Source organism: Staurois parvus, unplaced genomic scaffold, assembly GCF_062004578.1.
Source record: "Staurois parvus isolate SC_StPar_1 unplaced genomic scaffold, SC_StPar_1.0 ptg001810l, whole genome shotgun sequence".
In the NCBI taxonomy this organism is placed as follows: domain Eukaryota; kingdom Metazoa; phylum Chordata; class Amphibia; order Anura; family Ranidae; genus Staurois; species Staurois parvus.
In genome coordinates, this window is record NW_028319606.1 from 57,523 (window position 1) to 73,000 (window position 15,478).

The 15,478-nt window shown below is 43.1% G+C and overlaps 1 protein-coding gene across 12 annotated transcripts in view; it reads left to right on the forward strand.

Annotated features, from left to right (window-relative positions):
• SYTL2 (synaptotagmin like 2) overlaps nucleotides 1-15,478 on the forward strand; it is a 131,077-nt gene that overhangs the window by 26,643 nt on the left and 88,956 nt on the right. For 11 of the 12 annotated variants that reach the window (XM_089663995.1, XM_089663997.1, XM_089664001.1 and 8 more), the window contains exons 3-6: nucleotides 5,600-5,754; nucleotides 9,616-9,772; nucleotides 11,773-11,848; nucleotides 14,027-14,144. In XM_089663995.1, the coding sequence (XP_089520121.1) occupies nucleotides 5,600-5,754; nucleotides 9,616-9,772; nucleotides 11,773-11,848; nucleotides 14,027-14,144 (506 nt within the window). The remainder of the gene's footprint in view (nucleotides 1-5,599; nucleotides 5,755-9,615; nucleotides 9,773-11,772; nucleotides 11,849-14,026; nucleotides 14,145-15,478) is intronic. The other variant, XM_089663998.1, reaches the window with a different exon arrangement.

Consider the following 15,478-nt stretch of genomic DNA (forward strand, 5'->3'; position numbering starts at 1 on the left):
AATAGTATTACAGCACACTACACTAATACATGTATGACGTGCCCTCGCAAAATCGGGATCCTGTCCTTAACCCTGTGCACTGAAGTTCAGAATCATCCAATTCTGTAAGATTGTGATGGTGAAAGAAAAATAAAAATGGCAAAGCACACTAAATACCTAATGGGGCCTTTTGGGGCTGGGGACACCCTCCCGGTGAGTGCCCCCAGTGTTGTGTGTTTTTTGGGGGAGGGCTGCTCCTTACAGTGCCTTGAAAAGTATTCATACCTCCTTTGAAATTTTCCACATTTTGTCATGTTACAACGAAAAACGTAAATGTGTTTTATTGGGATTTTATGTGATAGACCAACACAAAGTGGCACATAATTGTGAAGTGGAAGGAAACGGATAAATGGTTTTCAAAATGTTTTACAAATATCTGAAAAGTGTGATGTGCATTTGTATTCAGCCCCTTTTACTCTGATACCCCTAAATAAAATCTAGTGGAACCAATTACCTTCAGAAGTCACCTAATTGGTAAACAGTCCATCTGTGTGTAATTTAACCTCTTCACACTGGCCGAACGCAAATGTTAGGCCTCCCGGCATCTGGGCCTAGACGCCGAGCGGCCGCACATTTGTGTTCTATTGAAAAAGAACATATGTGCTGAGAGCGCGCGCCCTGTGCGCTCCCTGCACACATGTCCGGTACTCACGGAAAGGTCCCGATCTCCTCTATCGGGACCTTTCCCGATCATGTGACGGCATGTCACGGCAGTCACATGACCCTAAGCCCCGCCCTGCCTCTTGGCTTCTGAAACCCTTAAAGGACCGGGAGGCGCTGGCGCGAAGGGGTTAATCTCAGTATAAATACAGCTGTTCTGTGAAGCCCTTAGAGGTTTGTTAGAAAACGTTAGTGAACAAACAGCATCATGAGAGCCAAGGAGCACACCAGACCAGTCAGGGATAAAGTTGCGCAGACTTTTAAAGCAGGGTTAAGTTCTTTAAAAAAAAATCTCAAGCACTGTTCAAGCCATCATACGAAAATGGAAAGAGTATGGCACAACTGCAAACCTTCAAAGACATGGCCGTCCACCTGAACTGACAGGCTGGGCAAGGAGAGCAATAATCAAAGAAGCAGCCAAGAGGCCCACAGCTCAGGTGGGAGAATCTGTCCACAGGACAAATATTAGTCGTGCACTCCACGAATCTGGCCTTTATGAAAGAGTGGCAAGAAGAAAGCTATTGTTTAAAGAAAGCCATAAGAAGTCCCGCCTGCAGTTTGCGAGAAGCCATGTGGGGGACACTGCAAACGTGTAAGAAGGTGCTCTGGTCAGATGAAACCAAAATTGAACTTTTTGGCCTAAAAGCAAAAAACTATGTGTGGTGGAAAACTAACACTGCACATCAACCTGAACACACCATCCCCACTGTGAAACATGGTGGTGGCAGCATCATGTTGTGGGGATGCTTTTCTTCAGCTGGTCAGCGTTGATGAAAGATGGAGCCAAATACAGGGCAATCTTAGACGAAAACCTGTTAGTCTGCAAAAGACTTGAAACTGGGGTGGAGGTTCACCTTCCAGCAGAACGACCCTAAACATACAGCCAGAGCTACAATGGAATGGTTTAGATCAGTGGTTCTCAACCTGTGGGTCGCGACCCCTTTGGGGGTCGGACGACCCTTTCACAGGGGTCCCCTAAGACCATCAGAAAACACATATTTGCGATGTGTAGAGAGCAGCTGCTGTGTAGAGAGCAGCTGCTGTGTAGAGAGCAGCTGCTGTGTAGAGAGCAGCTGCTGTGTAGAGAGCAGCTGCTGTGTAGAGAGCAGCTGCTGTGTAGAGAGCAGCAGTATTGGAGGTAAAATGACACTCATGAATTATAATTACTGGTTAAATAATTTTATGGTTGGGGGTCACCACAACATGAGGAACTGTATTAAAGGGTCACAGCATTAGGAAGGTTGAGAACCACTGGTTTAGATCAAAGCATATTCATGCATTCGAATGGCCCAGTCCAAGCCTAAATCCAATTTGGATGGAGAGTGTCTGAACAGCAATTTTCAAGCCTTGCCACAGATTCTCAATCTGACAGAACTTGAGCTATTTTGCCAAGCAGAATGGACAAAAATTTCACATTCTAGATGTGCAAAGCTGGTAGAGACATCCCCCAAAAAGACTTGCAGTTGTAACTGCAGCGAAAGGGGGTCCTGCAAAGTATTGACTCCGGGGGGCTGAATACAAATGCATGCCACACTTTTCAGACATTTATTTCTAAAACGTTGAAAACCATTTCTCATTTTCCTTCCATTTCACAATTATGTGCCACTTTGTGTTGGTCTATTACATAAAATCCCAATAAAATACATTTACGTTTTTGGCTGTAACATTACAAAAGGTGGAACATTTCAAAGGGTGTGAATATTTTTTTTTTCAAGGCACTGTATATGGATACCTTTTTTCCCTTTGATTACCTTCAGGTGTTTCCAGTGAAAGGTGCTGTTAATGTTACCGCATACAAAGACATTTTAGACAGTTTTGCACTTCCAACCTTGTGGTAACAGTTCTAAGAGTAGATATAAAGAAGTCATTAGTTACATGTGATAACTGTGATGCTGTTTAATCATATTCCTCCCTGCATAATCTCTGAGTCACTTCTGAGTATTAATACATTGTAATCAATCTATTGTTCAAATATGTACACTAGATAATTCTCTCTCACCGAGTACACCAAATGTACACAGGCATAAGAAAGAATTACAAGGTGTACAGTCTCAGATGAGAGACACAAAAGAATGACTTTTAAATTGTATTAGGTAATTCAAATAGGAATAGGATTCATTATTATACTATAAGGCAAAAGGTATGTGGACACCTCCAAATGACTGAATTCATGGGTTTCCAGTGAAAGGTGCTGTTAATGCTACAGCATACAAAGACATTTAGGCTGGCCATACATTAAACAATTATCTGGAGATTTTTGGTTTAGATTTACCAAAAACCATATAATAGGAGGACAAACCTAAACAACACTTTTAGTTGTATCCAATTAGGCAGGCCCTTGCACTACACAGTTGAAGGTAAATCTATTGGAAATTGGGCAGAAAATTGGAAGATAACTGTATAATGTATGGCCAGCCTTATGCAGGCCATAGATGGATCGAAAATCGGCCGATTTTTCGGCAGAAAATAAAATCGGCCGATTTTCGGATCGTTAGTGGGCTAAATTTTTCGGTGTTTTGGCAGATATTTTTTATCGGTAAAGTTGGGGAAAAAATTGGCCGATTTTGCCGATCGGCCAATTTCACGGCAATGATGAGCAAATCGGCGGATCTTTTACCGATAAAAAAAAAAAAAAAAACCGGCGCATGAGCAGTGACCGACAAAAAGAAGGGGAAGAAGGGGATGAGAAGAAGAGGAAGAAGGGGATGAGAAGAAGAGGAAGAAGGGGATGAGAAGAAGAGGAAGAAGGGGATGAGAAGAAGAGGAAGAAGGGGATGAGAAGAAGAGGAAGAAGGGGATGAGAAGAAGAGGAAGAAGGGGATGAGAAGAAGAGGAAGAAGGGGATGAGAAGAAGGGGATGAGGAGGAGGGGGGGAAGGGGATGAGGAGGAGGAGGGGGGGAAGGGGATGAGGAGGAGGAGGAGGAGGAGGGGGGGGAAGGGGATGAGGAGGAGGAGGAGGGGGGGAAGGGGATGAGGGGGAGGAGGGGAAGAAGGGGAGGAGGAGGAGAGGGGGGAAGAAGGGGATGAGGAGGAGAGGGGGGAAGGGGATGAGGGGATGAGGAGGAGAGGGGGGAAGGGGATGAGGAGATGAGGAGGAGAGGGGGATGAGGAGGAGAGGGAGAGGGGATGAGAAGAGGAGGAATTCCTGTCTGGCAAAAAGTGTCCCTGCAGAGAGCTCTGCTATTTCTTTGACAGTTCCTTGACATTTATAGCGGTTGCAACAATGTATCTATTTGTATCCATTTAGGATACAGATGGTTTTATTCGGAAACAAATAGTTTCCGAATAAAACCATCTGTATCCTAAATGGATACAAATAGATACATTGTTGCAACCGCTATAAATGTCAAGGAACTGTCAAAGAAATAGCAGAGCTCTCTGCAGGGACACTTTTTGCCGGCTGTAGACGGGATGAAAATCGGCCGTTTTTTTTTTTTTTTTTTTAAATACCGTTGCTGATAACGTCGGCCACTTGAACGACCGATTTTTCAGTTTTTTTAAATAAAAATCGGCCGATTTTCGACCCGTCTATGGCCTGCATTAGACAGTTTTGTACTTCCAACCTCGTGGTAACAGTTCTAATAATTAAAACAATATGGAGGCACTGGATTGCCCAGAACCCTGATCTCAGCCCAACTGAACACCTTTAAGCAGGCACACCCAAATGTCAGACTGTGGTCCAGATCCAGACTGAGTCACTGTCCCATTCAGACCCACGGTTGCACCATTTAGGAGTTAGTTCTGTCCCCCAGCCTCCGCCGCTGTCATTAACATAGCAGAATGGAGAGCAGGAGGAGGGACAGATCAAGAGTGGGAGGCACAGTAGCATTGCATCGAGGGTGGGAGCGGGAGCTACCCAAGAATACTTTTCAGATTAACTAGCAAGTGATTGGTTACTAGGACATGGCAACCAATTACCAGCTCTTTAATATGAGTTGGGGGGGCTGGCTTTGAAGGGTGGGGGAAGCTTCAGGTGAATGTTCAAAGAGTTCTACTTTAGGGGGGGTGATGTAGAGGGGCAGAGAACACTACTATGGGTGGGGGGTTGATGTGAAGGGGGTGGTGGTGTGACGGGGACAGGGTACACTACTATGGGGGGAGGGGGCAGAGGAGGACACTACTACTGTGGTGGTGGTGATGTTGGAGAAGCAGAGGACACTACGGAGAGGGGAGGTGATGTGAAGGTGGACAGACGACACTGCTGTGTGTGTGGGGGCAGCAGGGGGAATGATGTGAAGGGGGTTCAGAACACTACTGTGAAGGGGCAAAGGACACTGATGTAAGAATGGGAATGTGATATAAAAGGAGAGGGGAGTTGTGATGTGAAGGATCTGAGTCTTTGGACAAACACGCGATTTGGGCCTCTGCTAGAAGAACATTTTACTGGTTGGATCTCTGTGAATTTGAATTCAATACCCTTACCTATAGGATGAACTGGAATGCTAACCACAAGCAAAGTTCAATAACCCAATATTCATGACCCTTTTACTAATGCTCCTATGACCGAATGGAAGCAGATTTCCCCAACAATATTTCAAATTTAATGTAAAGTCCTTACAGACTAATAGAAGCTGTTGATGGACCAACTTCACATTACTGGCCTTCAGAATATCTGGTGCCATTGACATGGTGAGAGCCTGCATATGATACACTTTGCAAGTTAGGGTAAGAGAAATTGCATTGCTGATGCACCTTTTTACACCATCTTTTCATTGGGGAGCTTACCTGGAAGCTATTGGTGGAACACGAGTGCACCTGTACCTAAGGTCTGACAAGAGATGACGTCCTTGAGGTGCAAGTCAGACAAACCTATAGGTCATTAAAAAGCTCATATGCTCCTGTAACTGTTGTGCAGAATCTACCTAAAATGTGTACATCACTGCATTTGTTTCTTTACAGGCAACTGCAAGATGTAGTGGATGATGAAAATGAGTATAAATACAAAAGTGGACAATGGTTTTACGACGCAAAATCAAAACGTCACCGAGAGAAAATTCATGGAGCCGACCTGGTCAGAGCATCGATTAGGAAAAGGAAAAAACCAGCCACAATAGGTGGGTGATGCATGTTTTAGGTTTGTATGGTGTCCTTGCTTTTAATATTGTCTCCCATCCTTTTTTTTTTTTTTTTTTCTCTCCATGGAGGTGATGGGGCAAGCTTGTGCGCAAAATGATACTTCTACTTGTTCCTTCTTGGCAGCCCTGACCAAGAAATTCCTTTTGTCCTCCTTAGAACTAAAGGGATAAAATATAAAGGACCCATTTTGTTCTTATTCCTTCAGTGCGTTCTGTTTAATGAACACATGCGTACAGAATTATACTTCTCTTTACAGGCTTGATGTGGAGCTCATTGACTGATTGAATAGATTCAGTCACTTATAGCTGAGTACAGCCCTAGTTTTTCAAATATGGTGTCATTGAGTTGTATATTGGAAGATGTATGGTGAATTTTCCACTGAGTTTTGCAAATTTAATTTTTCCAGCACATTTTAGTTTTCTACAGAGTAGAGAATGGTTAGAGTCTTAGGTATTACTGCTAAACCTGTCTCTTGTTTCTTATGGATTTGCATCAGGCATTTGCTGCATGGATGTTGGTTACAAATCGCCTCCTTAAAATATCCACTCCTATCTTCATAGCACTGTGTTCACTCACTACCACTCATCGAAACAGCCTGTACATCAGCCTTTTGCACCTATTTCTAATTCTCGTTTTTTCAATGCAAGGATACCTATTCTGCAGTTTTTGTGGTACTTTCGCTTCTGTTGACCCTGCAGGCTGCACACAGTTTTAAATGCCATTCAGTGCCCCCAGCCCAAACACGACCCGCCTCAGTCTGTAGCCACACACATTGACCCGGAGTTTCTGAAATGAGTAGAGTTTTTTGTTCTTTTAAAAGGGAATTGGCATTCACCATAGTAAATGAGTTGAAATGCTGACATTTTGTAGTATTAAATGTACGTTTTATTGGCTAACTCAAGTTAAAGATGCAAGCTTGTACAATTGTAGAGGATATTCGATCTGGAAACAAAAATGTAAAAGTCAGCAGCTACAAACCTAAAAAAACACACTTTTCGATCCAGGGGTCCAGTGCTGTCTGTACCTGGTAAGGCCGGTTCTTCGCCAGTCTTCGCGTTCCCTGCACCAGCATGTTAGCTGTGGGAAACCAGCTGTGACTCATTGCGACTTCACAGCCAACTTCCCACTGCGCATGTGCAAGCCTTGCTGCCCTTTGTGAATGGTCCCGCAGACGTCTTGGATCTGTGAATGGTCCCGCAGACGTCTTGGATCTGTGAATGGTCCCGCAGACGTCTTGGATCTGTGAATGGTCCCGCAGACGTCTTGGATCTGTGAAGTGTCCCGGAAGGCTGCAGGCAAAGTGGGGAGGGGGTAGACTTTCCACTCCAGTCACCACTCCAACTGCCTAGGTGGTTGGAGCGGAAGTGGGAGCAGGTACCTCTTAAAACTAGGTACCTCCCCAAAAAATTATTACTAATGTTGTGAGGGTGGGGGGGTAGAAAAGCGGAACGTCCCCTTTTGGGTGAAGGATGAGATTTAAAGCTGAACCCCAGGCTCCTTTTTCTTTCCCATGCAGTGGGGTCGTGCCCACACTGAATGGGTTAACTGCCACTTTTTGTCTAAAGGATTGGAGAGCCAAGATATATTCCCCCCTAATCCTCCCAGCACAAGACCAATCCATGTGGCTGCTGCCCCGTCTTCACGGTCTAGCGATCTTGTGCGTTGGAATGTTCCTGACGTTATCACGCCCATAGACTGGCTGTGGATGTGAAGCTGTCCGGAACAATCCACTGCTGGACATGGGGGGGTGCTGTTTTTTGAAGGATTAGGTGAGTATAGGCTCTGTGTTCACCCCTAGATAAAATGAGCAGTTAACCCGTGCAGGCACAGCTCCACTGCATGGGAAAAAAAAATTAGTCCAGAGTGCTTTTAGGCCTCATCCAGATGGGCGCTGACACCCGTAGTCTGTGAATGAGTGTCTTGTTTATGCAACTTGCATGCAGCCTATTCATGTCTATTGGGATGCAGTGGTTGCACAGACCACACTCTGGTCCCAATTTGACTGCCGCGTGGGTACAAGTGAACCCAAGTAGCCCCTATATCCCTGTAGACCTGAATAGGCTGCTTGCACACACAGCACCTGGCAGTTGAAGTTGAGTGAACAAGGTGGTCATTCAGGGTGCATGCACACCAGATGCTGCATTAGAACGCTGGTGTGCATTAGGATGATAGCAGTGCCATTTTTTTTTTTTTTAAATCTACTTTATTGAAATGTACTGGCTGCGCTGAAAAAAGTAGTGCAGTGTTTTTTTTCTTTCAGCACACATCACAGCGACACGGTGGTGTAAATTAGCCAGGTAGGAGACAAAGCATTTTGCCTTGTGGTGGAATAGTTGCCCCAATACAGTCCTACCTCACCTGGTTAATGTACCCTGGGGTACAGCGCCCATCTGGGTGACGTCTAAGGGGACCTGAAAGCTTGCATCTTTTAATACCCCGAATTACATATTGCTTACACTACAAACGTTCTGCATTGCTCGATGACCAACACAGTACAAGACTACTACTGCTATGATTCACATTGAAAGGAATACCGGATCATATGTAAGGTGGACAAAAAAAAAGATTTTTGTTCTTGAATGATTAGATTTTCCGCACAACTTTACCTCATTCCTTAGGTAAGTGAAAATTCACCTTGCAAATAGAAAATTCACTTAGCTTCGCAAATGATGTGAGGTTGTGTTGACATTTAATCGTGCAAGCAAGCATCCTCCGTTTTTTGTTTTTCCCTTGCATATGATTGGATATTCTTTTCAAATTTTTATTTTGGCTTTTCTCATTTGCAAAATGAACATGCTCTTCCACGTTGAGTAAGTCAACCCCATTGCGTGCATCCTGCTACTTTCAACCAGAAATAGATGGGAGCCTTTGGGTGAATTTAAGCCTTATACAGAGAATGTAATTTAAGAGCTTCCCTCAGCAATATTATTGTGGTGGTGGTGGTTGGTGGTGGTTGGTGGTGGTGGTGGTGGTGGTGGTTGGTTGTGGTGGTGGTGGTTGGTTGTGGTGGTGGTGGTTGGTTGTGGTGGTGGTGGTTGGTGGTGGTGGTGGTTGGTGGTGGTGGTTGGTTGTGGTGGTGGTGGTTGGTTGTGGTGGTGGTTGTTGGTTGTGTTGGTGGTTGGTGGTGGTGGTGGTTGGTGGTGGTGGTGGTGGTGGTTGTGGTGGTGGGTGGTTGTGGTTGTTGGTTGTGGTGGTTATTTGTGGTGGTTGTTGTTGTTTGTGGTTATTATTATTATACAGGATTTATATAGCACCAACAGTTTGCTCAGTGCTTTACAATATAACGGGAGACAATACAGCAACAATACAGTTCAATACAAGAGGGTTAGGCGGGCCTGCTCCTTGGAGCTTACAATCTAAGAGGGAGGGGCTAGTGGTACAAGAGGTAGTAACTGTGGGGGATGGACTGGTTGGAAGAGTGGAAGATTCCATTATTAGCTGAGGGCAGGATAGGTTTCCCTGAAGAGGTTTTCAGAGATCGCCTAAAAGTGAGCAGAGTAGGCGATAGTCTGATAAATTGGGGTAGAGAGTTCCAGAGGATGGGGGAAGCTTTGGAAAAGTCATAGAGATGAGCATATAGCACAACAGTATGTATAGTGAAATAAGGACATTGCAAGAGGGAGGCCAAGGAAGCTTAGTCATTACACTTAGAGCAGCAGAGCAAATTTTGCACACAAGTAGCCTGATCAACACCACCCTCAGCCCGATATATGGCATATATTGCAAGCCAATGCATGGCATGATATACTCTGCCAGTAGAAATTAGATGCCTTTTTGTCTTCCTCTTCCTTCAGTGTTTTACTTGGAGAAAACGTTAACGGTAACTTTTTGTGTTTTAGCCGAGCTAAGTGAGCTCAATAAGGACAGTTCAAAGAGACGCTGGGTAAACAGTGTCAACCAAGACCTTTTTATTCCTCCAGAGTTGTATGGGGTCATGGAAGCACCAGATGAAGCCGAGGAAGATGTAATGGTTGAACAACAGGAGGGGAATCAGAGGTGAGCTTTTAATTCCTTCTAGCTTGGACTGTGTTTTTGTCAAATGTGTCTTTTTAACTGGACTGTATTTTGTCAAATGTCATCTCCCATGACAAGGGGCGAACTGACCATTTGAGCACTCGGGCATGGCCCAAGGGCCCGGGGTCAGTAGGGGGCCCCATGAAATGCCACTGGTACCTTTTTTTTATAGGCTTTTTTTGGGTGTGCTTTGAGTGTGGGCAAGGACACAGGGGCCCCATGATCCCCTATTGCCTGGGGGCCCCATGAGTTGTCAGTCCGCCCCTGCCCATGACTGCCTAGCATAGATGTGAGATTTTAAAGTGGAACAGCCGAATTATAATTATCCTTTCTCTTCCCCTCCATGTAAAAGATCTATGTACATATCCATTTTCAGTCTGCTCTGGTCCAGTCACGTGATCCTGCAATGTTGTGTAAGGAAGCGCTGTACAACGGCTGTGAATTCCAGGAGCCATGACGTCATCTTTAGGCTCAGCCGGTACTCCCCTCCTCTCCCCTGCAGCAGCTGTGATCTGGAGCTGCAGGATCATGTGACTGGAGTGGATTAAAATTTCTTCCACTTCAAATTTGACAGTTTTTGGTACTGACTTGGGTATTTTGGGGAAAATCTGGGTGGCACAGTACTAGTCCTTCTTTGTTCCACAAACGTTTGGTATGTGTCATACTGCAATCATTTACAGTCAGCAAAGTTCTTCAATCCGCATAAACTTTGGCTCACCAGAAAACAGCCTCTGCAGAATGACCACTGATTCCATACAGAAGGCAAAGTTCTTTCTCTGCAGTATAGTGGCATTTGTTAGTCTTTGCTAGCCAGGCTTTGGCCAAAGAAAATGAACTGTAATATTTGACAGACCTTTTTTGTTTTCATGCATCTGGAATATACACTCACCAGCCACTTTATTAGGTCCACCTGTTCAAGTGCTTGGTAGCACAAATTGCTAATCAGCCAAATCACATGGCAGCAACTCAATACATTTAGGTATCTAGACATGGTGAAGATGACTTGCTGAAGTTCAAGCTGAGAATGGGGAAGAAAGGGGGATTTAAGTGACTTTGAATGTGACATGGTCATTAGTGCCAGACGGGCTGGTCTGAGTATTTCAAAAACTGCTGATCTACTGGGATTTTCAACTGCAACCATCTCTAGGGTTTACAGAGAATGGTCTGAAAAAGAGAAAATATCTAGTGAGTGACAGTTGTGTGGATAAAAATGCCTAATGGATGTCAGAGGAGAATGAGCAGACTGGTTCGAGATGATTGGCAACAGTAACTCATGTCAATATGGACCAAAATCTTTGAGGAATGTTTCCAACACCTTGTTGAATCTATGCCACAAAGATTTAAGGTAGTTCTGAAGGCAAAAGGGGGTCCAACCCGGTACTGGCAAGGTGTGCCTAATAATAAAGTGGCCGGTGAGTGTATGTAATACTTAATTTTTGTTTTTTTTTTGTTTCCTTACACGGAACTAATCCTTCTGATCCTTTTGCAGCCAAAGATGGCACCATCTTGGCTTACGTTTCGATCTGCAGTTACCAAGGTGCTGCACATGTGACCAGCTATGACGGTGGCCATTTGGCTGCTTGAAATTTCGATTAAGAGCAGACAATGGTCATCAGAGGCATGCCTTGAATGTATCCTACTCTGCACAAGCGCTAGTAGGTAGAATGTCCAGAAAAACACTTCAGTAAAGGACCTTGTTATGATTCATTAAGGATTTAAATATATTTATTGACCATTTCTAACTTGAGCTTTCTTTTTGAAAACTGAAAAATTTGGTGGGTTTAGTTCCACTTGAACGGGTTCTGTTCATATTATGGTGGACATTGGTCTTCCAGAAATGCGCAGGGCTATATTCCTGTGTGTACAGATGTCTGTTAGAGCGCAAAGATGTCCCATATGCAAGTAACAAGTTGATTTTGTTACATTGTCTTTTTTTTTTTTGTTTTTTCTTTACATATTCTGATATTTTATATTTTATTTAGTTCAATAAAAGTGGACTTCACACCCCCAGAAAAAGAAAAAGATAACTTGAGGAATGGAACTTTGTCCCCTCCAAAGGTAAGAAGCAGTCAACATTAAACATGTTTTTAGACATTTTTGGTGTTCCTCCCCAAACTCCGAACCACAGATGGAAAGGAGCACAGGATATAGGATCATTGGGATTTTTAGTCTCTGTGGAACATTAGAACTGTATCAAAAGGGTATCATTTAAAAAAGAAGAAACCTGGAGGGATCCCCTCTCCTACACCTTATTGTAGTTGAGGCTTGAATTTGTTTTTTTGACAACTTACTTATAACCTTGTCTCATGTTTTATTAACTGTCTACTCTCGAGAGATTCTATTTTGTTCTGGTCATCATAATGACAGGAGCCTAGGAAAAAATAAATCCAAAATTTGTATTCGTCACCAGAGAAGCAATGAAGAGGAAATCTTCTCATTCTTGCGACAGCTTAATTGCTTGCTGACTGCGCATGGGAGTTTTACTGCTACATTGCTGTTTGGCTGCGCGGAATCATGTAAACAGACGTGATTGTTTATTTCCGGGTAGGGGGCGTACACGCCCGTCCACCCGGCTGCGCTTACTGGTTTCCTTAGATGCCGATCAGCTGGTCCCAGCCTATGATTCATGGCTGGGACCCACTGATCATCAGAGTGGGAGACAGGCGAGAGATCTGTGTTTGTAAACAAACAACACAGATCTTTCTACTGACAATGGGAATGTGGCGGTGTTTGTCTCCCTGCAAAGCAGGGAATAAAAAGTCACACACCTTAGTAAAAACAGCACTAAGTTAACATAATAAAACTTGCTAGGCACACAGTTAACCCTTTGATTGCCCCAGATGTTAACCCCTTTCTACCTCATGTTCGTACAGTGACAGTGTATATTAGCAATGATCACTGGATTAGTGTCACTGGTGATGTCTGTTAGTCAGTGCCCACAATGTCATATATAAACTGATCTGAACTGATGATGCATGTGCAAATTGATGTGACATGAGCTGAAGACACATGCAAAATTGATGTGACCTGAATTTGGTATTCATCAGTTTTTTTTTTTTCTTAGCAAACAACCGATGTGACTGAACCGATGATAAAAGACCGATGTGAACAGACCCCTAAGAACAAGAATTAATTTTTGATGAATTCGTTTTGAATATATTACAGACCATTAAATAGAAAACAAGATGTGGTCTGAGGGAGGCACCTTCCACTTGCCCCACCCCTAATAAATGGCCATTCTAACAAGGACATAAAATAGAACCTGCAATGACAGAGATGTAGCTGGCATTGCTGATTTTGTGTTTAGAAGTGCATACGCCAAGGCGGCCATTTTGATCAGACCTCACTGGTTATGTGCTTGCTCCAGGCTGCTAGGTACGGAAGCCCAGACCGGGACCTTTTAGAGTGTATGTATAGTCAAATTTTTTTATTACAGTTTTTAGATTTTAAGAAAAAAGGGGAAAAAAAAAAAGCAACATAGAGCCGCTGGCCTTGTGCAGAATCTTCAATAAAACGTTATTAAAATACTTCAAATACTCCAGTGGTACTTGGGAAAAACCTCATGTAAAGCACAGCATCCATCCAGGTATGGATCCCCTCAAATCATTGGATATAAACAACCAACTGTAAGCCATGTAAAGCAACCCTTTGTCACTGTCTCAGCTGTACATAATGTTGATGCATCTATATGGCCAGACCACCTTTCTCCTCCAAGGCCAAGAGCACTGTTGTCTGCTTGAGTCCTATTGGAGCATGTGAAGGAACCCCGGACAGTTGGCTAACATTTGAATGTATCCTTTAGCATTTAAGCGCTGACTGGGAGCAATTTTTATACAGCGTACAGAAGGGTTAGATCCCCTGTCAAGTGTTTCTGCTAGGTGATTTACCCTCTCTATTTGTCTTGGAGACAATTACCACCAAGACAGGAAGTAGGAAATCCTAAATTTTTGAGTTGTGGAGAAAACGTCCCATGGGAACACCTGTTCTGATAACTCTCTGTAGGGAATTGCTTGTAGAGATTTCTTCTCCGTTCTTGTTACTTTGTTGGAGCAGGAAGTGAAAGGGAAGTCTTCCCCCAACTGGACACCAATGGCAAAAAAAAATGATGTTTTTAACCCTTTTCTACTCTATCCAAAACTTTAAAAAAACATTTTTTTAAAGGTGTGGTTGAAAGAACCTGTCAACTGTTAAATGTATTCATTTCTGTTTTTTTTTTTTTTTTTTGTTTTTTGTTAGGCAAGACAAAATCCATTCAATTCTGAAGGCTTGCAAGATGACATAGACTACAATAATGAAGCTCCAAGCACGAATCCTGAAAATGTTCAAATGAATGGGACTGAAAAGCCTAAATCTGGTAAGAAATTTTTCAGCTTAAATGAAATTTCTTCGACAAGCATTGTAGTTTTTGTCACTTTGAACCAGTTCTCTTACAGCCCATAAATGCCTATGGATTGCTGAAAATAGCTGGCTGGTCAGGTATTGCTCCAGCTAGAATGGCATAAAATCTTGTGGCTTCAACACACTTTTTGGTCTCGTTTCTGTTATTTGTATCCAAAATGAAAAATGTGTCCATTTTACCATAGGGATCAATCCAATCGTATAGTTTGTGAAATGCCAACAGGATGAAATATTAAATCTGGGTGCCAAACGCTTAGACTTGAATGCTACATCTTACAGTATACTTGTAACCTTAAGGCTGAATTCACACTTGAGCAAATTTGTAGCTTGAAAAACGCTCAAACTTAAAAAAAAAAAAAAAAAAAAAAATTATTCTCTATGGTATCTGTTCACACCTGCGTCATCAGGCACCATAGAGAACGATTGATTTTTTTTTTTTTTGAAGTCTGAGTTTTTCGAGCTTCAATCTTCAAATTGCTCAAGTGTGAATGCAGCCTAACGCCTTGTGCACGTGGGTGCTTGGTGCCACACACTGTAATGAGGCCTAAAAAAAAAAAAATTCACCCTTCTCAAAAAGCATCCAATTCAGGTAAGAGGGTGCTTGTAGATAAAAACAATGTTGAAGAATACTCTTGCTACAGGTGTACACGATTTACATACCTTACATTTGGCCTGACTGAAAAACTCCAGGAGATGGTGTCCCCCTTACTGCCATGTTGCTAGGATTGCTCTGATTCGGTCCCACTTGCATGTGCATCCCCCCCTCATTGTTGTTTCTCTGAGCTCAATGATGCTGCAACGGAGGAGATGGTGGATTGCACAAGTGCAGAAGCAGTTTCAGCTGGTAGAGTCCTAGCAACAAGGCAGGATGGAGGAAGCCATCTTTGGGAGTTTTTCAGCCAGGCATCAGGTGTTGTGTAGATGGCCTACACCTATAGCCAAGGACATCATCCAACTTTAGTCAAAGCTGCAGTTTTTTTGTGGGGTTTTTGGTGTTTTTTTTTTTTTGTTTTTTTTTGTTTTTTTTGTTTGTTTTTTTTGTGTTTGTGTTTTTGTTTTGTTTGTTTTTTTGTTTTGTGTTTTTTGTTTTGTTTGTTTTTTTGTTTTGTTTTTGTTTTTGTTTTGCTTTTGTGTTTTTTGTTTTGTTTTTGTTTTTGTTTTTTTTTTGTTTTTTTTTTGCACCCTGTACCTGCCCAGTCAGTTTTTTCATAAAGGTGAGCTAACCCTTTAGAGCTGAACTCCAGTCTGCAGCAATCCATATTTCTCTACTCCCCTCATGTGGCTTGTGTT